Genomic DNA, 23,445 nt, shown 5'->3' with positions numbered 1-23,445 from the left:
CTCGGGCGGGGGCTCCGGGTCCCAGCCGCCTCCGGGCCTGCTCGGCCGGCCTTCCTCCCGCCTTCCCGCAGCCCCCAGCCCTGCTGTGGGAGCGCCCGGCCGCTCCTCGCCTCTCCATCTTAATTAGCTGCTTGTATTAATCTCGCAAGTAACGTGGCAACTTGCAGCCCTGGGTTTTCGGGCTGTGGAATTAATTATTCCCCAAGCGAAGAGCTGTCAGCTCTGGGAGACCAGGCGCTCAGAGCCGCCCGACACCACTTAGCAGGGTCCACGGTGTCTGCACGGAACCCCGGGCGGGAGGACGGGCCCCCACCCCTGGCCCCAGGCTCTGCTCCCTGTGCTCCTCCCGCAGAGGGGCGGCACCGGGACCCCAGAAGGTAGTTGGGGTGCGGGGTCTGTGGAGGAGCAGCAGGCCCCACCTGGGAGCCTGGACTCCAGGGTCCAGAGGAGCTGAGGCACAGCAGGTCCCCCACCTGGGCAGCACCTGTCCCGTCTCGCCCGTCACTTCCCCTCACTGGCCCCAGCAGTGAGCGCAGAGGCAGCTGCGAGGCCAGGAGCCAGAGCCCGGCTGGTGAGGGGCCCTGACTTGCGGGCCGAGCAGCTGCCAGCTTCGCTTTGCCCTCCCGTCAGCCCCATGGAGAAGCAGGAGGGGGCTGCAGGCCAAGCAGAGCGAGATGGACAGGTCAGCCCCAGCGCCCTGGCCCCGGGGAGGGGGCTGGAGCTGAGGACCCCTCTCTCTGCCTTGGCCTTCACGCCAACCCTGGGAGATTCCCCGGGGGGGAAACTGAGGCACAGAGCAAGGAGTCTCTAGTCGGCCATTTGCTGATCCAGCTTCGGTTCCAGTGCCAGGGCTCTGTGCCCTCTCCGTGCTGCCCCCGGGATGGGGTCCCTGCAGTCTGTTGGGTGCCCCAGCCCTGGTTCACGGGCTCATGTTCTTACACCCACCCCTACCCCCTCCCCACCCCCACACTCGTTCCCTGGGCAGTACTCAGTACAGGTGCACAGAGATTTCTAGTGGCTTCCAGCTGTGTCCTGCGAGCTCCAAAGCCAGGGACCAGGCCTGGCACAGATGGGCCTCGCGAGACACTGGGTCACCAGAGTGAATGAATGAAAGGATACACGTGGCCACAGGTCTGCGGCCGCTCCAGACCCCGCACAGGGCTGTTTCCGGGGTGAGCAGCTGGGCCCCCTCCACCCTGCAAACCCCGGGCCCAGCAGGAGAGGGAGACCCCGCCTCCCCCCTTCTCTGCCCCCCACCTCCCCTCTCTCTCCAGGAGCTGCTGGCCCACCAGCTACTCCCCAGCTGACTGGCCTTTCTCTCTCTCTCTTGCAGCCAACAGCTCCCTGCTCGGAGGCGGCGGCGGTAAGTGGGCTCTTCTGTGGCTGGGGGGTGGTGGGGGGTGGGGGTTGTAGAGGGGTACATGGGCCTGGGGGTTGGGTTCCTGAAATCTCTCCTTGCATGGCTGCTTCTCTCCTCTGGGCCTCCATGACCAGCCATGCGCCTGCCCCCCACAGCCCTCCCCATCACCCCTACTGTGCGCCCACCCCCATTTCTCCATCTCTGACCTTTTCTGACACCCACCCCCTCGGCCAAGCCTGGCCTGCCATTGCTGGGGACAACACCAGAGCCCTGGATGGTGGGACTGGCCCCACTCGCTACCGGGGGACCCAGCAGGCCCCCAGGCTCTGAAGAAAGAGGCCTCCTGGTCTGCACCTGGGGGACTGGGGGTCGCAGCGTGGCCAGACATGTGAGGGTTAAAGAGACGAGGCCTAGGACTGGAGGCTGCAGTGTGGGAGCGAAAGCCCAGCCCTTCGGCTCCAGTTTTCCCGCCTGGGCACGCTAGCCCATCTGCTCCACTCTGATGACCTCGGAGGGTGGCCCTACAGCCAGGAGAAGGCCTCTCGAAGTCAGGGAGCGCTCTGCGGGCTGTGAGGCCCCCCCAGAAGGCGCGTGTGTGTTCACTGTGGCTCCCCGCCACCAAGCAGGGGCTCCAGCAGCACCAGGTGGGCAAGTTGGGAAGAGCAGGGTGGGCCCAGCCTGCAGGGACGCGGCCTACGTGTTTGGCAGCGCGCGGCCAAGGTGGGCCCAGTCCCTGCTCCTCCCTCCCCCACCCCATGCCCGTCTCCCCTGGGGAGCCCTGCCCGGGCGGGCCACACCAGCCCCTGGTTCCCGGGCCCCTCAGCCCCCACCGGCTGGGCCGCCCGCTGTCGGCACAGGCAGCAGCATGATTGGTGAGCTGGGGGGCAAGGGTTAATGCGCCGTCGGATAAATCCCCGGGGGCCGTGTTTACGGCAGCAGTGGCGGGGCCCAGGCCAGGTTTTAAAAGGGGGAAAAATAAAAGGGCCATTGAGGTCAGGAATAAATAAGAACAGTGCTAAGAGCTGTCGGTGACCGGCCAGGATGCAGGACGCGTGGCGGGGGGTCTGTTTGTGGCTCGAGAGCTTTTTTCTCTCCCTCCCCCGCTTCTCCTCCACTGGCCCTGTGGAGGTCACAGCTATCCCGGAGGCCTCACGGAGTGCCGGGCTTCACTGGGGCTGGGGGTCCAGCCAGGACCTTTTGCTGAAGCCTGTCCCTTTTGCAGGACGCAGGGGCTGTGGCTGCTTTGCCACCTGCTGTGCTCTGCCTTCAGACATTCCCCCAGGGACTGAGCACCTAGCACCCACCGCGTGCTGGGACCCGAGCAGGGTGCCGGACCAGAGGGGCCTGGTCCCTGCCCTCCCTGAGCTCACAGGTCAGATGAGACCCCCACCCCCACCCCCCGCGTGCTCTGTGCGATGGCGGAGCAGGGCTCTTGGAAGGAGGTGGCGCCTACACTGGGACCTGAGGGATGGCTGGAAGGCAGCCAGCAAAGAGCCACGGGAAGGGTGTGCTGTCCAGAGGGAACAGCAAGGGTGAAGCCCAGAGTGAGGAAAAACATGGGGCATTTGGGGAGACTCAGAAGATTGGAGCCATCGCAGCCCCCCCAAGGGGAGAGGAGGCCGGAGCCTCCCGGTGCCCGTGGGGAGCTGGAGTTGTAGCCTTGCCCTTCTGGGAGACAAAAGACCACAAAAAGCTGTAGGCCTTTTAAATCCTAAGTCAGGTCATTATTACCCCTCTTCTGCTCAAAACTCTGCCAGGGCTCTCCCGTCACTCAGAGCCAAGGCCAAGTTCTTAGGGCCCCAGCCGCCTGCCAGACTCCCAGCCACTGGCCAGGCCCCCTCCCCGGGCACTAGCCTCCCTGCTGCCCCTGCCCCAGGCCTGCGCCCCCGCTGTCCCCTCGCCTCACAACCCTCTTCCCCAGCTGCGGCCCGCGGCCTCTCCCTTTGCCTCTGGCCCGTGGGCTCGCCACCCTCTCGGGGCGGCCCTCCCTGACCCTCATTGAAACCGCAGCTGCCTGTGCCTACCGCCGCCGCTGCCGCCTGCCTTCCCCACCCCAGCCCGCCCCGGAGCTGCTGTCTCCCAGCGCCCCGCGTGCCCTGTAACTCACTTGTCGCCGTCACTGCTGATCGGCTCTTGCCCCTCTGAGAACAAAGCTCCGGAGGGCACTGCTGGGTCTCCAGCAGCTAGACCTGGGTCTGACGCCTGTGGCAGGTGCTCAGTGAAAGGGTTGTTGAGTGAATGAATGAACTGCAGACAGGCAGGGATGGCCCGCGTTCCGCGAAGGACTTGCTGGGGAGGGCAGTGGGAGCCACTGAGGGTTTCGGCAGGGCAGGGAGGGGCTCAGCTGTGGCCTGGCGACCTCCCTCTGAGAGGTCAAAGAGCACCTGTTCTGGCCAGACTGAGTGGGGAGGTAGGGAGGGGTCCTCCAGCTCCCCTTCCGGCAGCGCCGGCCCCAGGGGCTGCCTGCCTGCGGCAGAGATGGATGGGGTGGGCCGGGACCCAGGAGGAAGTGGGCCTGGAGTCCAGCCTTTTAACACCGGCCGAGATTTATGGAGCCGCCGCAAGAGCTCGCTGGGGCTGTCACTCTGCTAATGTGATTGGAACAAGGTGGAGGTGGCAGGGAGGGGACCGCGGGCGGGGCGAGGCTGGGGCTTGGGGGCCTGGAGCCTGCCTAGGGCTGGAGCCCAGATGGTCCCAGCCCTCTGAGATGTCCTCTGCCCTCCGTGTCTGCCGCCTGTGCCCCCCGCTGCTCTATCCAGCCTTAACCTCCCCCTGACTGCCTGGGTGGGAGCCACCGGCAGCAGGAGCAAGGACTTGGTGGCCCAGGTTCCCACCCGGCTCTACCCAGACCCCGCATCTGTCTTCCCGCGGGGTCACCTGAGGCTTCTCCCTCTCTTCCTGCGTCCAACCCCACGGGGGTTCAGCCTCTGCTCACTCCCCGCCCTCCTGTCCCCACCCCTCCACCTGCCCCCACCACCCACCAATCTACCCCCGACTCCTCTGTCTACCCCCACCACCCATCTGTCTTCCTTCCCCATCAACCACGTGCCTCCTGCCACCTGTCCACCCACCTACACCGTCAGCACCCCCATCCCCCTGCCCCCCCATCCACGCAAGCATCAGGCAAGGGTGGCCTGCTCCGGCCACTCGGAGTTGGGCTGCAGGCCCCAGCCGACCCTCTCCCCCTGCTCTGTGGCTTTTTCCGGAGCACAGATTCCCCTTTTAGTGGAAAGGTTCGGTCTTATCGCTTATCTCCCCACTAGAGCGCACAAGAACGCACTCTCCTCAGGACTGGGTTCTAGGGGGTTCCAAGCCCATTTATGGGCGGGCTGTTGCACTCTCTGTATGTGGGGCCCTTCCCTGAGAGCCAGCAGAGAGCCGAGCTGGCACACAGGTCCCACAGCCCTGCCCTGGGGTGGTGGGGAGGAGAGGGACAGCAGGCAGGAATGGGGGGAGGTAGAGTTAGGGGGTGGGGACAGCAGTGACTCAGGAGGAGGCCTGGGGCCTGGCCTGCAGGGCCTTGGTGAAGGGAGCCCAGTGAGTCTCTGGGAAGCCCCTCGACTCCGCCCTCACCCTCATTCCTCTCCAGGGCTCTCTCTGAGTGTGGGTGGCGGTGGGGACTCAGGGCTCCTGGGCTTTGTCCTCAGAGAGACGCAGTGCAGTTCGGTAGGAGGCTGCCCAGCAGAGGGGGCATCTGATTCAGGCCCTGAAGGGTGAATAGGAGTTCGATGCGCAAGGAGGCGTGGCGAGGCCCCGCGGAGCGCTGGCAGGTGCACTGGGGACACTGGGTGGGCTCGGCCCACCGACCCACTAGACCCTCAGTCCCCGGACCTCGGGAGGCCACGCCTGCTTCCCCGCCTCCTTCCTGAAGAGACTTTCACTGGCTCGAGTATATTTTTAAAAAGCAGACCGCTCTCCTATTGTAGGGTAAGAAGGGAGGCGGGCCCTAAATCAGGATGGGAATCGACAGGGCCCTGACGCGTGTCTCTCCTGTTTATTAGGACTGAAATGTTTACTTGGCGATAAGGAGCCGGCTTTCTCGCGGAGATTTGTGCGCTCTTTTTCAATTACCCCTCGTCTTTCTCTGCCACTTTTGCACTAAAGGGATAATAAATGTATCAGAGCGTTTCAATTATTCATCTAAATCATGACTGCGCCTGCCACGGCCAAGCTTTAGTGACAGATTAATTCAGGGCCGCCTTCTGCTCACGCGGCCGCCATCTCTGCTCTCGCCTGGCCGGCTCCCCGAAGGGCTGGTCCCCTCCGTGGCCGCTCACTGCCAACAAGAGCTCCGTGGCCCCAGCAAATCGGCAGCAGACAGCCCTGGCCCCACCGCGGCCCGGCTGCCCACCTTCCCGCCCACTGGGCCCCCTGCAGCCCCGATTCCTGTGCCCACACCTGACCCTGGGCACACGGCTCCTCCTCCTGGCACAGGGCCTTTGCATGTGCTGCTCCTGGACCTAAGGCTCCTCTGCCTCCCACCACAACCGTCCTGCCTCCTTACCTTGACGGCAGGGCAGCCCCTCCCACCACCACCACCCTCTGTCCTGCTCCATTTACTAATGCCCTGCCACCGTCCTGGGTGTGAGGACACAGCAGCCCCGGCACCTCGTGGGCTGGCATTCTGTTACCCGTGGTCATCAGACTCCCATTTGTGTGGTTATCTCAGTACCAAATACCTCCCTGTCCGACTCTGCTCCGACGGGACATGCACGGGGTGTCTGTCTATCCACCTCCTGGCCAAGGTTAGGTGCTCAGGGCTGACCTGTGTGCAGACCAGCTGTGCCCAAGGGCCCCGCTCACCTAGCCTGGGCACCTGGGCACGTGTTCACAGCCCAGCCCTGGCCCCCGGCGGCGGCTTGAGGAAAGCCCACCACCCCGGGGCCCACCTTCTCCTCACCACACTGAGGCCCTGGCCTGGGCTGTGGCCCCAGCCCCTTTCCTCTCTCCTATCTCTCCTATCTCTCACGTTTTCTTTCTGTCTCTGTCTCTCTGCTTCTGTCTCTGCCTATCTCTGCCTCTATCTTTCCCTGTCTCTGCCCCTGTCTCTCTTTCTGTCTTTGCCTCTGTCGCTGTGTCTCTGTGTGTCTCTCTGTCTCTGTCTCTCTGTCTCTCCCAGCCACAGGGCGTCTCTGGCCCGCTCCCCGTTTCTCTCGCTCGCCTGCCCGCTCCCCATTTCTCATCCTCTCGCTCTCTCCCCGCTCCCGCTGGCTCCCTCTGCTCAGAGCCAGGCAGGCTCCAGGAGGATTAGCAAAGCCTCGGATGGGAGCTTCCAAGCATCATCAGGGCCTCCACTTCTGCCTAGTGGCTGCCCACGGCCATAGTCACGGCGGGGCACAGTGGTCAGACGGGGTGGCCTCCGTACCCTGCCTGGAAGGGGCTGGACTCAGGGGAAGTAGGGGCCCCAAGCGCTGAGCACCCAGTCCCCAAACCAGTCTGGAGCCCCGCTGTGTGCCAGGTGGGGGTTGGGGGAGAGGCTGGTCTGTGGGGGGGGGGGCTTCTGGCCTGAGCCCAGCAGACCCCGCAGGAGCATTCCATGGGGAACAGCAAACCCACCCCCCCACCCCCGCCGCAGCCCCACACCAGAGGCTGTCCCAGGCCACGCCCTGCCCCTGCTCAAATTTCTCAGGGCTGCCACGGAAGCAGTTCTAGCTCCTTCTATGAGTCCCACAGTTGCAGCCCTCCCTGCCCCCTTCCCCCACCTCCCACTCCCCCTCACCCCCAGCCCACCCTGGACTCTCCCTGTGGCCCACCCATGCCTCTGCCTGAGGCCGCCTCCTCCAGCTTTCCAAAGCCCATTCTTTCTCATCACTCAGGGCTCTGTTCGGATGCCACCTCCTCAGGGGAGCCCTCCCAACTGCACACAGGGCCTGCCTGCTCCCACCCCTCTTTCCCTATTGTCCAGCTACATCTTCTCCCGCTTCAGGGCTTGCAGTGAGGTAGACCACCCCCCCATCCCCTCCCTGCATGGGGCCAGCAGCTGGCAGCCCCCCCACCCCGCAGCTGGGCAGGTGGGAGAGATGCAGAGGCCAGTCCTCTCCGGGGGAGGCTAGAGGGGACCCCAGCCTCACTTGGGGTGGAAGACTTCATTTCATGGGCTTGTGGAGGCCGTGGGAGGTTGTAGGTAGGGGTGAGGGAGTGACGTGTCCTTCCCCAAGAAAAGACCCCAGGCGTCTCTGCCCCAGCCCAGGTGGCAATGGCGTCGTGAGCAGCAGCATGCCTGGACTGAGCGCTCAGGGTGCGGACCGGGCCTCGTGGAGCCTCTCCTGCAGGATCCCGGGGACCCTCAGCACAGCGCCGGGGTTTGGGGGTACCACTAACTGCTCCACTTTGCAGATGACAACCCTGAGGCACTGGGTCCTTGGAGGGAACCGTGCTCCCCACTCCTAGCCCTCCAAAGGCCTCCTCCCTGGGTAGGAGGGACAGGAGGTCTCAGGCCCCCCCAACCCAGTGGGGACTCTAGCAGAGGCCTCCGGGGCTCGCACCCCACCCTCAGCGGGCAAGATGCTGCCAGGCCCCTTCCTGCAGCTGCCGTGGGGATTTTAATAACGGGAGTGATTTTTGCATGATGAATGAGACGCCGCCTTTGTGTATGTAATGAAGCCTAATGTTTCCAAATCCCCATTTAAGGAGTTGATCTCACCCGGTAATGAACTTCGCATCACATCTTGGAGCTCTTGTCCATCCATCTTCTCCCTGGGGTGCCCACCGGCCTTGGCACCACAAGGGTGGGGTCTGGCCAAGGTGGGCTCTGTCTCCCCCAATAGGCCAAGCCTCACAGAACAGGGGCCAGTGCAGGCTTGTGGATCCCGTGAGCGGGGCTGTGGGCAGAGGCCGGAGGTGGTTCTGGCAATGGGCATCCCATGGGTTCATGGCTCCCGAGGCTCAGCTGGGGCCCAGGACGAGGCTGGAGGCCGGGGATGGAGAGTGTAGGGTGGACAGAGGGAGGAGGGGGCTCCGTGCCCCTGGGCTAGGTCATTTCTCCGGGCTTTCTGGCTCCGCTTGTCTTCCTCAGGGTCTGGGGCTTGGAGACATCCTAGCGGCTTAGGCATCTGTCCCTGACCCCACTGGTACCCTCTCGGGGACTCAGTTTCCCCAGCCACTCAGTTCTCTCAGCCCTGGCCTTTGGGATCTCTCTGGAGATGGTGGGGGCTCGGGGAGCCACTGAATGCTAGACCCAGGCTGGTTGGTGGCAGGGGGCCTTTCCTCAGGCTGGGCTTCAGGGGGACCTTCAGGGGAAGGTGTCTGGGTTGGGAGTGGTCCCTAAGGCCCAGACCCAGGTGGCTTCCTGCGCTTAAGAGGCGGGCCCCTCCCCCAGCCCCCTCAGGCCTCAAGCTCATCCCCAGCGCCCCAGCCCTCTCTGCCCAGGGCTTTCTCAGTAACATCTCCCACCAGCAGCGCATCTGTCCCTGGGGCAAAAGAGGCCCCCAAGAGCCTGCTGGGCAGAGCAGCCTTCTGCCTACAGGGTGGGTGACTGGGCCTAGGTCTCCCCCGCCCCACCTGGAAAACAAGTGACCCAGGGGGACCATGTGAGAAAGTGCAGGGCATTTTGATGCGTCTCTCACTGAATCCTCAGCCGAATGGGGAAGGAGGTCCTGTTACCTGGTAGAGTGGAGACACACGGAGGGGAAGTGACTTGCCCAAAGCCATCAGCAGGCTTGTAGGTGGGATTTCTGGGAAAAGAAATCCCAGAAGGGGGCACTCAGGGGGCCAGACCCACAGGGCAGCGGGGGGGGGGGGGAGATGGGGGATCCGACCCAGGGCCTGGGGTCTCTTGCCCCCTGGCAGGGACATAACTGCCCCCCCTCCCCCAGGCCACAGGCAGCCTCCTGTTCCTGTAAATAATTAATTAGCCCCTGCTTGCTTGTTTGTTTAGCGTGAGGAATGCTCCCCCACTGAGACGCATTTATTGCTGAATAAATTTAAATATCTAATCTTCCCTTCATGAATATTACAGCACCCTAATAGCGGCCAACCTCTCCTAAGCGCCTTGGCAAATGGCCCCCACAGGACCCTGCCTGCCGTCAGCCTCTGTGGGCTCTGGGGGGGTCTGGCTCTAGCCCCTGCCCACTCCCGGGGCCCTCCTGACCCCCTCCAACCTCCTAGGAAGGGGCAGGGTGTGAGCTGAGCAACCCCCAGGCCCCTTGCAGGTGCAGAGGCCACACAGCAGGGTGGAGGGGGGCGGGTTGGGGGAACCCAGGAGGGCTGTGGTGGGCTCTGCAGGGGCCTTCCGAAGGGCCAGGAAGGGCAGGGTCAGAGATGGGGAGGTGGTGTGGGGGACAGACAGGGCCCCCAGACCCCATCTGACGTGCACAGGCCAGGACAGAAGAGGTCCAGGAGGCAGGTGGACGATCTCCAAGGCAGCCTTGCTGGACAGAGGTGGCTGATGGTCAGCTGCGTGGGGGGCGCTGAGACCCCCAACCACGGGGCAACCAGAGCCCCAAAGTCTCTCCATTGGGAAGGTGATGTGTTACTGTGAAGAGGGGGACGGGGCCCCACTGCAGGAAAGAGCGGTGTGCAGACAGCAGACTGAGTTTGGGCGAAGAGGGAGGGGGGAGCCACGATGGGAGGGAGGTTGGGGGGGGGCGCGGAGAAAGCCTTCTGCGTTCCTAGAGGAAGTAGAGCTCCAGCTGTGTGACCCTGGGCAAGTCTTTCATCTTCTCTGTGCCTCGTGTGGTCTTCTGTAAAGCAGGGAAAATAGTAACACTTCCTAGGGTGGCTGGCAGGACCGACAAGGGGGGATGTGACCCGCTGAGCCCCCAGAGGCGCTGTGGGAGAGGCTGTGTGGGCTGGGACTCAGGATCCAGAGCTTGGAGCCTGGAGCGGGAGCGGGGGCGGGGGGCTGTGGGGGGCGCTGGGGGAGGAGGCTGAGTGGCCCTTACAGCAGGCTGGTGGGGAAGGACCAGCAGAGACGTCTGAGGAAGGCGACACCCCCCCCCTCCCCCCGCTGCACATGGTTCTGTCTCCCCGGGGGGGGGGGGCAGGCAGGTTTTCTGCTGACTTGGGATGGAGCAGGAGATGAGTTGGAGGATGGAGTTTTGTTAGGATGTGGCTGAAGGTCCCCGGGAAGGGATCAAGGGTAAACTGGTGTGAATTGGGGTCACCACCTTCCCACCAGGTCGCCCCCCGGGGTCAGGTGGCTGGCGATGGGAGAGGAGAACGTCTCCCTTGGAAGAGACCCCGGGAAGGCATGTCCTGCAGGGTCTAGGGTTCTGCTTCCCCCCATGCAAGAGTCAGGACAGGGCCTAGGAAGCAGAGCCCTGGGGGGCTACGGTTCACACGGGGAGTCAGGTCGGGGCCACCCTTTGCGCCTGTGGCTAAGAACAGCAGGCTGTGGAGCTCTCTGGCCCTTGGAGACCGTGGATCGGTGGAGCCACCAGGCTGGTGTGTGGACAGGGAGGGGCCCAGGAGCGGGGGGGGGGTGTCTGTGCTCCACCTTGTTGGGGAAGGGGAGGGTGGCAGGGCTGGGGCCCAGAGCCTGTCCCTCATCTCTGCCTGGGCTGGGGGGGGGGGCGGCGGAGGGGGCGGGGAACAGATCCCCTAGGCACTGGCATGGCAGTCCTGATCCCTGCCCTTGGCCTGGACGGTGGTGCAGGGGGTGAGGGTGCTCTGGCCCAAGGCTTCCTCGAGCTTGGATTCCCTCCGCCCCTTCATGCTCCTAGGTCAGTCCCAAGGGCCTGTTTCCCTGCAGGAAACATTAAGTCCCTGCAACACAGAGGGCGCCGAGCTTCACTTCCACACAGTGTCTACAGCAGGCCAAGGGCGCCTGCAGGGTGGACAGCACCAGGAGGTGGCAGGCAGCCCGGTGTCAAGTGGCTGACACAGCTGGGGCAGGGTGGGGAGGCCCCAGGGAGCGGAGGCTGAGACCCGTGCCTGTGCTTACCACCGCCCCAAGCCCTGGATGCCTGGACCCCACCTCCCCTCACTCCCAGGAATACACACCCGGAGCACATTCTCCTGCTATCACACTGCCCTAACAGCCAACACACACATGTCACCTTCACCCGTGCCCTAAGCCCCTTACAGAAATTAACTTGCTTAATCCTTCCCAAAGCCCTGGGAGATAGATGTCTACTATTAGCCCATTTTACAGATGGGGCCGCTGAGAACCAGAGAAGTTAAGTAATATGTTCTAGGCCACATATCTGTGACTGGCAGAGCCGGGGCTGGAACCCAGGCTGCCCAGCTCCCCAGGCCCCGCTGTTGGACGCGCAAGCCAGGAGTCACCTGGCACCTCACCCAGAATGGGGCCCACCACGCAGGGACACTGTATAATGCAGGCTGAGCACCACCTGGACTCAGAGCTCAGGGGCCCTGCCTTGGTCCCACTCTCCGCCCCCTCCGACGGCTGGGCCTGCCTTTACCCATCCCTGCACAGGAGAGGAGGGGATAGGGTCCTACCCCAGACCCCTCCCAGGGCTCTCCCAACTCCGCTACCCTATCCATCCCCCACCCCACCCCCGCAGGATGCTCTGGGAAATCGCCTGGTGCGGCTCCAAGTGAAGTCACAAAATTAGGTTTAATTGGGCCCCACAGGGCACAAAAGAAAAGAGAAGAAAGAGGGGGTGGTCCAGCTGGTGTCCCTGGACCTGGGCCAAGATACTGGGGGTGGGGCTGGGATGAAGGAGGAAGGGCCTTGGTTTGCGCATCTGCAAAATGGAGAAATGGGGGTTCTATCCTGCCGCTGGGCATGGTGAGTGCAGGCAGCCAGAGCCAAGGAGCTCCTGATAGGAGCCTGAGGTGCCCCGGGAGCTAGGGAGCGGCCGGAGGTGGGTCACGTTCTCCTGGCCAGGGTGCCAACCCCTCCCCGGAGGTGGGGTCGCTGTGGCAGTTTTCCAGATGAGGCGTGGACGCCCAGCGGAAAGGACTCGCCGGGGTGCCCCACTGGCACAGCGGACTCGAGCCTCGCCTGGCCTTGCCCGCCAGGACTGCTCGGGCTGTGGCGCCTGAGAGAGATCGGGCTGAAGGAGCGTCTCCTCCGCGCCTCCCGCCGGGCCCGAGGTGTTTATCTGGGCCCGCGTCCCCAGGGTCGCTGCCTATTGAGGCTGCGGAGCCGCCCTCAGATAAACAAGCCCAGGCCCGCCGCAATTAAGCCGGATGCTCTAACGAGGCAACTCGCTAACGAGCAGGGGCGCGCTCCCGGATCCACCTGCGCTCCCCGGATCCGCGGCCCCGTCCACCTCCCCGCGTGGCGCACGGAAGGGGCTGGAAGACCCAGGCTCCAGGCCCCGACCGCATCTGCCATTTGTAACTGGGTGACCCCAGGTTCTTCATCTGTGAAGTGGGTCCTGGACGCGGCCCGGAGGGGTCGCCTTGCGATCGGGTGCGCGGTGCCTGTCGGCATCCCCGGGCTTCTCGGGCGGAGGCGGCCCCTGGTCGCGGGCCCCACGGTGGGGCATCCGGGCCAGAGCCGGAAGATCGACCTTCCCCTTGGCCAGACACCCTAGCCTGCTGCCGCGGACCCGCCTAACGGAGCCACTCCGGCAGGGGGAGGCCCCCGCCCCGCGCGCGCACCTGCCGCGCGGCGGGGAATGAGCAGGGTGGGCCGGGCGCGCCCCCTGCCGGCCGCCCCGCGCCGCTTCCCTCCCGGATCCGCCGCCGCCTGCCTCGGCGCCTTGGCCTCTCCAGATGTGGAACAAGTGGGGGCGGCGGGTATTGCCGGCGGCTGGAGGCCGCGGGAGGAGGCGCGGGGCCCGGTAAGTCCTGGCACAGCCGAGAGGATTGGAGTATTCTGTGCTCGGGCCTCTGCCTTCTCTTCTGTAAAAGGGGCTCAGGCGTGATGCGGGGAGCCCCAGGGCTCACTGCCCCCTGCCCCACAGTGGACGGCTGCATCCACCGCGCCGCCGGACCCCTGCTCACTGACGAGTGCCGGACCCTGCAGAGCTGTGAGACCGGCAAGGCCAAGATCACCGGCGGCTACCGGCTGCCGGCCAAGTGTGAGTCCCTACCCCATCCCCCACTCCTGTAGGGCGTAGACAGGGCAGTTTTTGGAGTTGCGGGATTAGGGGAGCAGCCCCCACAGAATTGCTGGAGGCCCCCTCAGGGGTCACTGATTAACCTTTAGTGCCAGGAGCCGGCCCCCGCTCAAACCCACCGGGAAGCGGGTGGCGGGAGAGGAATGCGTGGAGCCGGGGAGGGGACGAGCTGAGGGAGCAGTACCTTCGCTCGCCCACTCTGCCCCACGTCTCAGCCGGGTCCGTACAGACGTGGTGAGGGCAGGGCGGACCTGCCAGTCACTATAGAAGAGAGCACTTGAGCTCGAGGGCACACCTGAGTCCCCGCATGGGTGGGGTCCTCCCCGGGGATTCTCAGAATTTGGGGAGAGGTCCTGTTTCCTGTGTCCTCCAGGCCCAGGCCGGCAGGGGGAGTAAGCCTCTGACCCCGTGGACACCCCGGCCGGTCTGACCCCGTCGCCTCTCCTAGATGTCATCCACACGGTGGGACCCATCGCCCACGGAGAGCCCAGCGCCAGCCAGGCGGCGGAGCTCCGCAGCTGCTACCTGAGCAGCCTCGACCTGCTGCTGGAGCATCGGCTCCGCTCCGCGGTGAGGGGGCGGGGCTCCAGGCGGTGGGTGGGGGCGGCCTGGACCCTGGGCCCCCGGGAGGAGCCTCGCGCCACCCCCCACCCCGGCGACCGGCGGGAGGTGGGCGGAGAGTGACGCTGTCTCCAATTCCCTCTCACCTCCCGCGCCCGCTCCAGGCATTCCCCTGCATCTCCACCGGCGTTTTTGGTGAGTTGGGGGCGGTGCGTGGAGGGCGGGGGGGGAAGGTATGGAAGGGGGCGGAGCGGGGCTAGGAAGTGGGTGGGCCCAGACGCTGGAAGGGACCCCGGCCGACGGGGGAAAGGGGTGGAGTTGGGCGGGTCCCAAGAGGGTGAGGGGGCGGGCCAGACCCTGGGCTCACTCCCGCCCGGCGGGGTCCCCAGGTTACCCCAGCGAGGCAGCGGCGGAGGTAGTGCTGGCCACGCTGCGCGAGTGGCTGGAGCAACACAAGGACAAGGTGAGTCCTGGGCCCGGTCCAGGGGATCAGACAGGGATGAGGGGGGTGCACCCCGACTCCGCTAACCAGCCCTCGATGCAGCCCCTCCCCTTCCCTCGGACCAGTTTGCTCTCCTGAGCCCGGGCGGGGGCGGTCAAGCGCGGTGAACCGCGAAGCTTCGGTGAAGGGTCTGTGGGCACCTCCCCCACCCCCAGGAGCAAGGCAGGTGAAAACCTGCAGCGGTGGGGGCAGCAGTGAGGCCAGGCAGCCTGGGTGCGGGTGGCCCCCGCCAAGGCTAAGCCGGTCCTGGCGCAGGTGGACCGGCTCATCATCTGCGTGTTCCTGGAGAAGGACGAGAGCATCTACCTGCAGCGGCTCCCCCACTACTTCCCCGTGGGTGAGTAGCGCCCCCCCCCCCCCCGCGCCCTCGCTGGCTCCACCCCGCCCCCAGCCACCCCAGGCAGGCTCTCACTGTCCTCTGCCTTCCAGCCTAACCACCGGCCGCCCACCCTGCCCAGGACCGGTAAGCAGGGCCTGGCCCACCACGTGGCTGCCCACTAACCTGACCACTAACACAGGGGCTCACTCCCTGCCCCCCACTCACCCCCACGCAGGAAAGCCAGGAGGGCAGCCTGGGAGGCTGGGGGAAGCCCAGGGCCCCCACTCCCTGACCATTCTGCTCTGCCCACAGACTGGCCGGGGCCTGCTGGACCTCGCTCCCAGCTCTAAGAGGTCCCTGAAGGCTGCAGCTGGGCCTGGGCCCCACCCCCCACCCTCTTCTTTCCCTCAGCACCTCCCCTTTCTCCCAGCAACCCCCACCTCCAGGCTTCTAATAAAGACCACCCCTGTTGCAGCAGGCCTCCTGTCTGAGTGCTGGCTGGGGAAGGAGGCTGCAGCCCAGAGGTGCAGATGAGTGGCTCTGGCTTAACAGGGTGGCTCTGGCTTAACAGGGTGGCTCTGGCTTAACAGGGTGGCTCTGGCTTAACAGGGTGGCTCTGGCTTAACAGGGTGGCGAGAGCGCTTGGTGAGCCGGGCGGGCGGAGGGACGGGCTGGACGGCAGAGGTGGGCGGCAGCACTTGACATTTATTGAGGGCCTGCCCCCGAGGAGCTCACAGCCTGGGGGCCAAGAGCCCACATGTGCTGGGCTGGAGGAAGAGAGAGGTAAAGGCAAAAAGGCAGGCGATGCAGAGACACTGTGGCCCAAGCAAAGGGGGTGCAAAGCAGGCACAGGCAGGGGGAGAGGTGGGGAGGAACGGCGCCTGGCAAAGCCCTGCCTCGACCTCAGGACCACGGACCAAGCGCCGGCTTGAAGGCTGCCCCTCCCCAGCCAGGTGGGTACCATTTGCGGGGTCCATGGGGGTGCCCGACCCTCACAACCTGTCCTGAGGGGAGGGCGGCCCTGAGCAGGACAGCTTGGTGGAGTCAGGGCCTAGGAGGGAGCAGCCTGAAGCTTGGGCTAGCCCAAATCCTAGGTCCCTGGGCAAGGCCCCAAAGAACCTCCCAGATTCTCGTGGAAGCCCCTGAGCCAGCTAAGGAGAGGAAGGGAGGCCTGGGTGCCTGAAGGGAAGGAAGCAGGTAACCAGGAGGGGTCCCCAAGAGGCCTAGGCCCCTCAAAACTGCTCCTGGTGGGGGGGCTCGGGTGTGGACAGGGGGCGGCAGGGGGACAGCCAGACACACAGCGGCCAGGCAGGCAGCAGCAGAGCAGGGACACGCACACACGCGGCTCACCACCAGCATCCCCTTTAATAAAACGTGGAAGGTTGCGTGATGGGGCGGGGGGAGGGGGAGTGAAATATGACCATTTACAACCACAGAAGACCTCTGTACATGTCTAGCGCCTGGCAGAGGGGAGGGCAGGCGGGGCCGTGGCACGCCGGGGCCGGCCCTATTTGTAGAGGATATCGTAGTGTCCTGGCCGGTAGAGGAGGTACACCTTGGGCTCAGAGCCCTCGGGGAAGATGTGCGGGTTGGTGGTGCCGCCCTCGCCGCGGTCCATGTACTCCACCTGGATGGAGACGCTGAGGGCCTGCGCCAGCGCGATGATGTGGATGTGGTCGCTCTCCTTGCACATGGGCTCCACCTCCTGCAGCACAGGCAGGGCGGGGTGGGGTGGTCAGAGCCCAGTGGGGGGGGGGGGGACACCCTGCCCCCCCCCCCGTGCCCCTCACCCGCCCCACGGCCAGAGGGAAAGGGGGGGGCGGCACCTGCTGGCAGAACTCCTTAACCGTCCGCCCGCCCTCGATGAAGTGCTCGAAGAACTTGCTCTCCCGCTGCAGGTAGCCAGACGTGAGCAGCCGCAAGTACACCACCAGGTAGTCCGACGTGCTCTGGTCGTTGAAGGAGGCCAGCAGGTCGGCCACGGAGGTCTGCTTCTCCACCTGCTCGATCAGGTCCATGAACTGCCGCCCGAGAGACAGAGGGGTCAGCCCCGCCGCGGCCGGGTCACCCCACCCCCACCCCGGCCGGGAGGGCGATGGGGCTATGGCTGGGCTCACCGTGTTGTGGAAATCCTCGATTGTGAACTCAGTGAAGCCCTGGGACACCAGGTCCTCTTTGCTCTTGGCAGACACCGCCTTAAACCTAGGGGGAGGGGGCAAGGGAGGCCGGCATGGGCTCACGGGGCAGCAGCAAGGCTGGCCCAGAGCTGGGGCACCGGCCAAGGCTGGCAGGGGGGCACAGTGGTGCAGCTCAGCACGGAACACCAAAGCAGGAGCCCAGCCTTAGGGCCTTAGCTGGGGGCTGCACCTCCTAGGCCCCAAGAGTGGGAAGGAGCCCCGGGCGGCCCTTCCTGGAACTCCCACTGCGCCCAGGCGCCCACCCGCCTCACCGCTGCAATTCCTTGCTGTCGTCTAGCAGCGCCTCCAAGTGCGAGAATCCGAAAGCTCGGTAGAAGCAGTTTCCATCAGGCCTGGTCTTGCGGATGTAGGAGTACTTTTTGTGGAGATCCTGCAAAGAGGCAGCACCCCCACCCCACCCCCAGGCCCGTCAACACCAGGCCAGAACCAGGGTAGGCCAAGGGAACACCCCCCATCCTTGTCCTTGACAGAGGTCACACCATAGCAGGGCCAACGGAGCTCCCAGCAGCCACCTGCCATCCTTGGCCACTGACTCCGGCGATGGGAGTCGGATGGGAGACCCACTGGCTGGAGCCCCAGCAGCCTCAGGACCCCAGAACTTAGGCACACACTGACTGCTGGGCATCCGGGCGTCGTCACCAGCCCCCGGGCCTGCCGGGCAACTGGGCCCACGGGCCGTTTCTTCCTGAAAATGGCCAGATGAATTCGTGCTGGTCGAACACGGTTTTTCCAGAGAGCGGTCTTTCAAATCATGAGTCGAGGGCAAAAAAATTAGGATGCGGGTCCAGGGCTGGGCTCCACACGGCAATCCCCGCCTGGAGAACAGCATCCCTGGTCTCCTCCACCCGCTGCCTGATCACAGGCCCCTGCTCAGGGCCAGCTCTGCTTTCCTCCCGTCACCCGACGCCACTGCCTCCGTCTGACCGACCTCCCCACACACGTGGGCCACTGAGGCTGCCAGGCCTCCCTCCCCTGGGCCATCTCACGCCCGCTCCATTCGCTCCATTCACTTTAACCCCCCCTCTTCCCAGTGACCTCGCTTTCTTCCTGAGGACTTTCACCGAGAACCCCTGAGCCCCGGGACACCTGCCGCAGCCTTCTCTCCTGCTCCCCGGAGGGGCTGAGGCTCCCCCAGCCGCCCCCCTGGTCCACCTCAGAGCCGGTCCCCTCCCTTGGGCTCAAGGACATTGTTCCAGGAAGCGCCCCCTCCCTCCTGCATCACGCATTTCCCTCTCCCTACTGGTTTAGACTCAACATACAAATATAAGGCTGGTTCTTGCTTAAAGAAAAAAAATCCTCTGCTTCACGAGAACGAACTCCTCCCCAGCTACCACCCCATTTCTCTCCTTTACAGCGAAACTGCTCTGGACGTCGTCGGCGCCCACAGTCCCCACTGCTCTCCCGCAAACTTGATCCAAGCAGGCTTTCACTCTAGTCAAGGCCACACCTGCCCTTTCAATCCAAGGGCCAAGCCCGCTCCTCCCCAGACTGGCTGCTCACAGCCTTTGCCACGAGGGTGGGGGAAACGCCCCCCGTCACGTGATCCATCCACCCACCGCTCCACCCCTCCTCGTCCAGCCTGTCCCGTGCACAGCACACGGGCCCTAGCCTCGCCGTGTCTTCCTTGTCTTTTCACCTTGTCAGGGCCGCTACCAAACTACACAAGACAGCACACAGCACGCGCCACCTGCACACACGCCCTCCCGCTGCAGTGGCTGCATGGGATGGCGGCGGGGGGGGCTGGGGGGGGCGCGGCACGCGTCACCCCACTCGGGCCTGGGACAGCGTCACTCATCCCTCACCATTGCTGCTCTCGGGATTCCAACAGCCACAAATGTAACTCCCCGCCTGCCCCGTCTCGGCCCTTGACTCCCAACCTTGTGCCTCACCTGCTTGTCCTGTCTGGGCTGCCCAACCCCATGGGCCCATCCTGACCCCCACGGGGCCCCTCACCTCAGAGCCCACCCCTCGGGGTGGGGGGCAAGTGCGAGGCGCGGCCCCTTGGCTGTTCTAGCCAAAACCTATCACCACCGCCAGCGCCCCCCACCCCCAATCCAACACAGGCTTCAATCCACCAAGTCTCCTGTCGGCAGCTTCTCAAGACCCTCGGGCACTCCTCCCACCCCCACTCCCACCTCCAGGCCTCCTCCCAGGTGTCCCTGCTCCAGCAGCCAGAGGAACCAGAGAAACCTGTGAACACTCCTCCTCTCCCTGGCCCCGGGCCGGCTCCCAGCCCTGTGCTGCTCCCCCGCAGCACCTCAGCCCGGCCCTGGCCTGCCCCACTCCGCCCAGCGCCCACAGCCTGCTCCCCGGATATCACGCCAACGCCACCCTCTCGGCTCGGCCCTCCACCTGACCTCCCACTCCCTCTCTCCCTTCCCGGCTATACTTGTCTCCAGAGCCCTCACCGCCTTCTGCCATTGACACCCTAAGTCCCTCTGCCTGATTCCGTCTTCCCACTGGGACACACGAGCTTTGTGGGGGCAGGAGCGAGTCAGCTCCTCACTCTGCTGCCGGTACCCAGACCAGTGCCCGGCCCCCAGCACGTGCTCACAAACGGTCAGTTACAGCACACAATGCACACTTAGAGCCCAGATTGTTGTAGCTATTGGAAAAGCTACTACAATCATCCCAAGCACTTGCCCCGTGCCAGGCCCTTTGCGGCCAGCTAGTGTCCACTGCCCTAAACCCTCACAGAGGAGCAGAGGCGCCCACGTCTGCTTGGGTTCTGCTGTCCAGGCTGAGGACCTTCCTGGCACAGAGTAGGGGTGTCACCAGCACTAGGGCAGACCACCCGCACAGACCACGCACAGTGGACACTCAAACATTTGCTGAATGACTCAGCGGGAAGAACAACAGAGGCTCCAAGAAATTCAGTGCCGAAATTCACACAGCCAAAAGTGAAGCCAGAACTTGAATCCTGATCTATCAGGCCCCAAAGCCAGTGCCGTCAGCTCTCCATAGTCCTCTTGGGTAAATCACACTCTGAGCTGGGGGTCAGAGTAGACCACAGGCCCCACACCACAGGATCTGGCCTGCAGGTGTGCTGTTTGGGCCACAGAACATTTTACATTTGAAGTAGGAGATTCACATCAAAATCCTTATTTCTGGATTGTTTTGGAAAAACAAATCCAGAAACAATAGAGTGATAGGCATGGACACTCTTATTTGCCCTGGGGGCTTCTGCTAGAGCTGCGGTACCGTCTACCACCTTCCCTGGCCACTTTCCATCACCAAGCTCCCTGGCCCCTGATGTGCATAACCCCAAAGGCCCCTCCCTTCAGGAGGAAGGCTTGAAGCATCTCTGATCTTGGGACGGCGATGGGGGTAGGGAGATTTACTAAACCCTCAAGCTGTGCCCACCGGATACTATTTACACACACTCACTGTGTGGGCTCCCAAGGAGAGCGAGTGGTTAAGGGTCTCACCTCAGGCTGTGAGAGAGCTGGGCCTTGCACAGGTCCGCAGGCCCCTGTGCCCCACTGCTGGCTAGCGCTCCACAAGATCCCAGAGACAGGCAGCAGGAAGTGCCTCTGCCAGGACCCGCCTCTCCCAGCCGCTCAGCCCCCTGGCGAGCAGCAGGAGACCGCAGCTCCTACCCAGCCTGCACCAGGCCCCACAGGCCTCAACAACCACCCCATGAGCAGATGCTTGCTTCATTCTGATCGCACAGCAGAGGATTCCACAGCTCAGAGACACTGAAGGACCTGCCGAGGACACAGCTGCTGCACGGCAGAGTCAGGCTGGCAATCGAGGTCTTTTTGATTCCTGAGCCCGCACACTTGAGAACAGGCAAGCAGAGGGCTCCCCCAACACGCAACCCTCTCTGAGGCCAGGCCAGCAAGGAGCGGGTCTGAAGCAGACACACTCCTACCCCTCAGCCAGGCTCCCACCTTGATCTTCTGTTGATAGATGTTGTCATCCTCAGCATATTCCTTGTACAGGACCGAAAGTTCCAGCCGCTCCGAGACCAGAGGGTTCTGCACAGCAATCTGCAGGGGGAAGGAAATCTATCACGCTCTGGCACGCAGATGGAGTGACCCACACCTAACGGCCAGAACACCTAAAGGAGGAGAGCTAAAGCAATCACCCCGTGCCACAATGACACCCCCCATCCTGTCCCTCCCCAAGACATCCAGAACCTAGCACAGCTTGGAGAGGAGGAGGCTTCCACAGCAGAGATAAGTAACAGGCCTCAGGCCCAGGCTATGCTTCCCCACAACAGGGCCAATGGCCACAGCCCCTCACCTCTTGCTGAATTCGGTCCTGCTGAGCCATGATGGCTTCATCATAAGCAAGACAGTTAACACCTGGAAGAAGGAAGCAAGCCAAGGATTACCGTGGGCCCTAGCTCTCTCCATGCCAGGCAGCTGGGCCAGTGACGAGCAGCCAGGACCAGGAAGGGCAGGCCTGGAATCTGCAAGTCTGCATTTCACACACTGCTCTACCCCGATGGTGTGATCTTGGCCAACTCCCTTCCCTCCCAGGCCCTCATTTTCTCATCTTTAAAATGAAAGGGCAAAGATGTGTTCTGCCCCAAGGTGTACTCATTCAGCTCTAAACACCCCCTCCCCTGACCCTCACTTTCTAACATCAATTCCCAGCAGCCCAAGAATGCTCTGGGGCCAGGCAGGGTCTCTTGGGGAAAGTAAGATGAGGAGGCAGAGTTCCGGGCTGGAGGACAGCGTCCCATAAACCTGCACTTTAGTCCATCACACCCTTCCGCCTTCTGTTGTGCTGGGTTTTCTTAATGCCCCTTTTACAAATACCAAACGCAGACAGGCGAAATAACCTGTCCAAGGTCATAACTAGCAAAGGCCTGAGCGCAAACCCAGGTGTGCCTAATTCTAAAGTCTGGGCTCCTTACCACAGTATTTCCTCTGCTACCTCGCTGCAGAGGCCTTTCCTCGGCTGGAAAGCGGGGCTACCACCACCTTTCTCCCCTCATTGAAGTGTCAAGAGGGAGGGGGGGTACCCTGAAGGCACACTGGTAAGTGTTCATCAGTGAACCTGTGGACCCCACCCTCAACAGCCACTGGTGAGAAGCCAGAAGACCTGATCTCTGGTCCCTCTCTCGTGTGATCCCGAGAAAGTCCCTGCCGGGGGCCTGCGCCTCCCAGCATTCAGTCTCTCCAGTGTGCGGTTAGAAGTGGGTGTGTGTGCGCTAAATGATTTTTAAGACCAACCCTTTCGGGCCTGGGCATCCCGGATCCTCAGTGGGGCCCTGACCCGTCCCTTACGCTGCCCTGAAACACGGCAGTCTCTCCCACTCAACTGACCTACTCGGTCCCCGCGGCCTAACCGTGGGTGGAAAGGGAGAGGGCGGCACCGTTTTTGAAAGGTCCCCCTCCAGAGGTCTAAGAAAACAATGCCTAGGCAGGCGGAAAGGGGCTGCAAAGCCAGAAGAGGGGGCTCTACCGGAAACGAAGGCTGCAGTCCTCAGGGGCACGCACGGCGGCCGCCCGCAGCATCCCGAGCGGCCCGCCCAGTCCTTTGTGCTCCGCGGCCTGGCGTAACTCGACGCCCTGCCGGGCGCGGGCTGCTCTGGAGAAGGCGGGCTGCCAGGGCCCGGCCTATAGGCCCCGGCCCGACTGCAAGGACTGGGACCGGAGGGCTGGGGACCCGGGAGCCGGGCGGCCGGCGCGGAGGGGCTGGGCGGGGGGCGGGGCGGCTCAGGCCCCGCCCCGGGAGCGCGCGGAGGGAAAGAGCCGCAGGCCTGGGCCCGCCCCGCTCGCTCGCTCGACCGCCGGCCCGGCCGGCCGAGGGTCGCGGCAGCGGCTCCTTCCATTGTGAGGGGGAGGGGAGGCGGTGGCAGTGGAAGAAAGGGCCGTCCGTGCGTTTCGCCTCCGGCCGCCGGCGGCCCCGTGCCCAGCCTCCTCGGGAACCGGCGACCCGGCATCGCCCCTGTTAGCCCGGGCCGGGTGGTCCTCCCCGGGTCAGTACCTTCGGAGTCGCTGCCGAGCGGCTCCTGCTTCTGCTGCTGAGGTTCCTCCGCCGCCATCTTTAAACAGCGCCGCACTGCCGACCGCTTCCGGGTTAGCAGTTGCCCTCCTCCCGGAAGGGAGCCCCTCCTCGTGGCCCCTCCTTGGCAACGCCCCTAGCGACGGGATCCCCTCGGGCGCAGTCACCTGTGGGGCTCGCAGTCAGGTGCGGCTGCCGCCCCGCCCACCCTCCAGCCGCACTCCTGCTGGTCTCCATCTTCCCGTTGCCCGACGTTCCCGACGGCAAGAGCCTCCCGGAGGCAATTCAGGTTTCTTTGCACTGGAGTTCGAAGCGCGGATTGTGTTACCGAGATGAGTGGGAAGGTGAGGTTAAAATCACCGGAGGCAGCGGTGCTGCTGCGGACCCCGGAACTCCTGGCACCGCCTGCAGTGGGGAGAGCCTGGCGGAGGATCGTGCTAACGTGGGAGCCCCAGGGCATCACCGCCCGGTTCCACGGGGTCTCGCTTCTGAGCGGACGTCGGTGTCCTGTTCCGGCGGGGAGAACGTCCCTTACGGTCAAGGCCAAAGTCTTGGAACCTAACTTTGGA

The 23,445-nt window shown here is 64.2% G+C and overlaps 2 protein-coding genes across 2 annotated transcripts in view; one reads left to right on the top strand and one right to left on the bottom strand.

The window, feature by feature from the left end:
• The window catches only part of MACROD1 (mono-ADP ribosylhydrolase 1), a 141,406-nt gene extending 126,215 nt beyond the window's left edge, over nt 1–15,191 (top strand). The window contains 7 exon segments of the mRNA XM_004770200.2: nt 1,334–1,363; nt 13,180–13,296; nt 13,784–13,905; nt 14,061–14,091; nt 14,286–14,359; nt 14,654–14,735; nt 15,030–15,191. Coding sequence (XP_004770257.2) covers nt 1,334–1,363; nt 13,180–13,296; nt 13,784–13,905; nt 14,061–14,091; nt 14,286–14,359; nt 14,654–14,735; nt 15,030–15,067 — 494 coding nt within the window. The 3' untranslated portion in view covers nt 15,068–15,191.
• Nucleotides 15,192–15,402: 211 nt separating this feature from the next.
• OTUB1 (OTU deubiquitinase, ubiquitin aldehyde binding 1) lies at nt 15,403–23,000 on the bottom strand. Its single transcript, XM_004770202.3, has 7 exons — nt 22,859–23,000; nt 21,164–21,225; nt 20,809–20,907; nt 17,167–17,285; nt 16,835–16,919; nt 16,544–16,738; nt 15,403–16,422 (listed from the first exon to the last, which is right to left on the bottom strand). Exons 1-7 carry the CDS (start codon nt 22,914–22,916, stop codon nt 16,225–16,227), a joined length of 816 nt encoding a protein of 271 aa, XP_004770259.1. The 5' UTR covers nt 22,917–23,000; the 3' UTR covers nt 15,403–16,224.
• Between the last annotated feature and the right edge of the window lie 445 nt (nt 23,001–23,445).

Source organism: Mustela putorius, unplaced genomic scaffold (assembly GCF_011764305.1).
Source record: "Mustela putorius furo isolate JIRA1106 unplaced genomic scaffold, ASM1176430v1.1 tig00000127_pilon_pilon_pilon, whole genome shotgun sequence".
NCBI classification, from domain to species: Eukaryota; Metazoa; Chordata; class Mammalia; order Carnivora; family Mustelidae; genus Mustela; species Mustela putorius.
The sequence above is the reverse complement of the archived record's forward strand: the minus strand, read 5'-3'. Positions and strand labels throughout refer to the sequence as shown.

Coding starts and splice junctions, on each gene's coding strand:
- OTUB1 (XM_004770202.3), bottom strand. CDS start 22,916: ATGGCGGCGGAGGAACCTCAGCAGCAGAAGCAGGAGCCGCTCGGCAGC. Junction 21,226..22,858: donor GCTCGGCAGCGACTCCGAAG/GTACTGACCCGG, acceptor TCCTTCTTCCAG/GTGTTAACTGTCTTGCTTAT. Junction 17,286..20,808: donor TCTATCAACAGAAGATCAAG/GTGGGAGCCTGG, acceptor GCCTCTTTGCAG/GATCTCCACAAAAAGTACTC.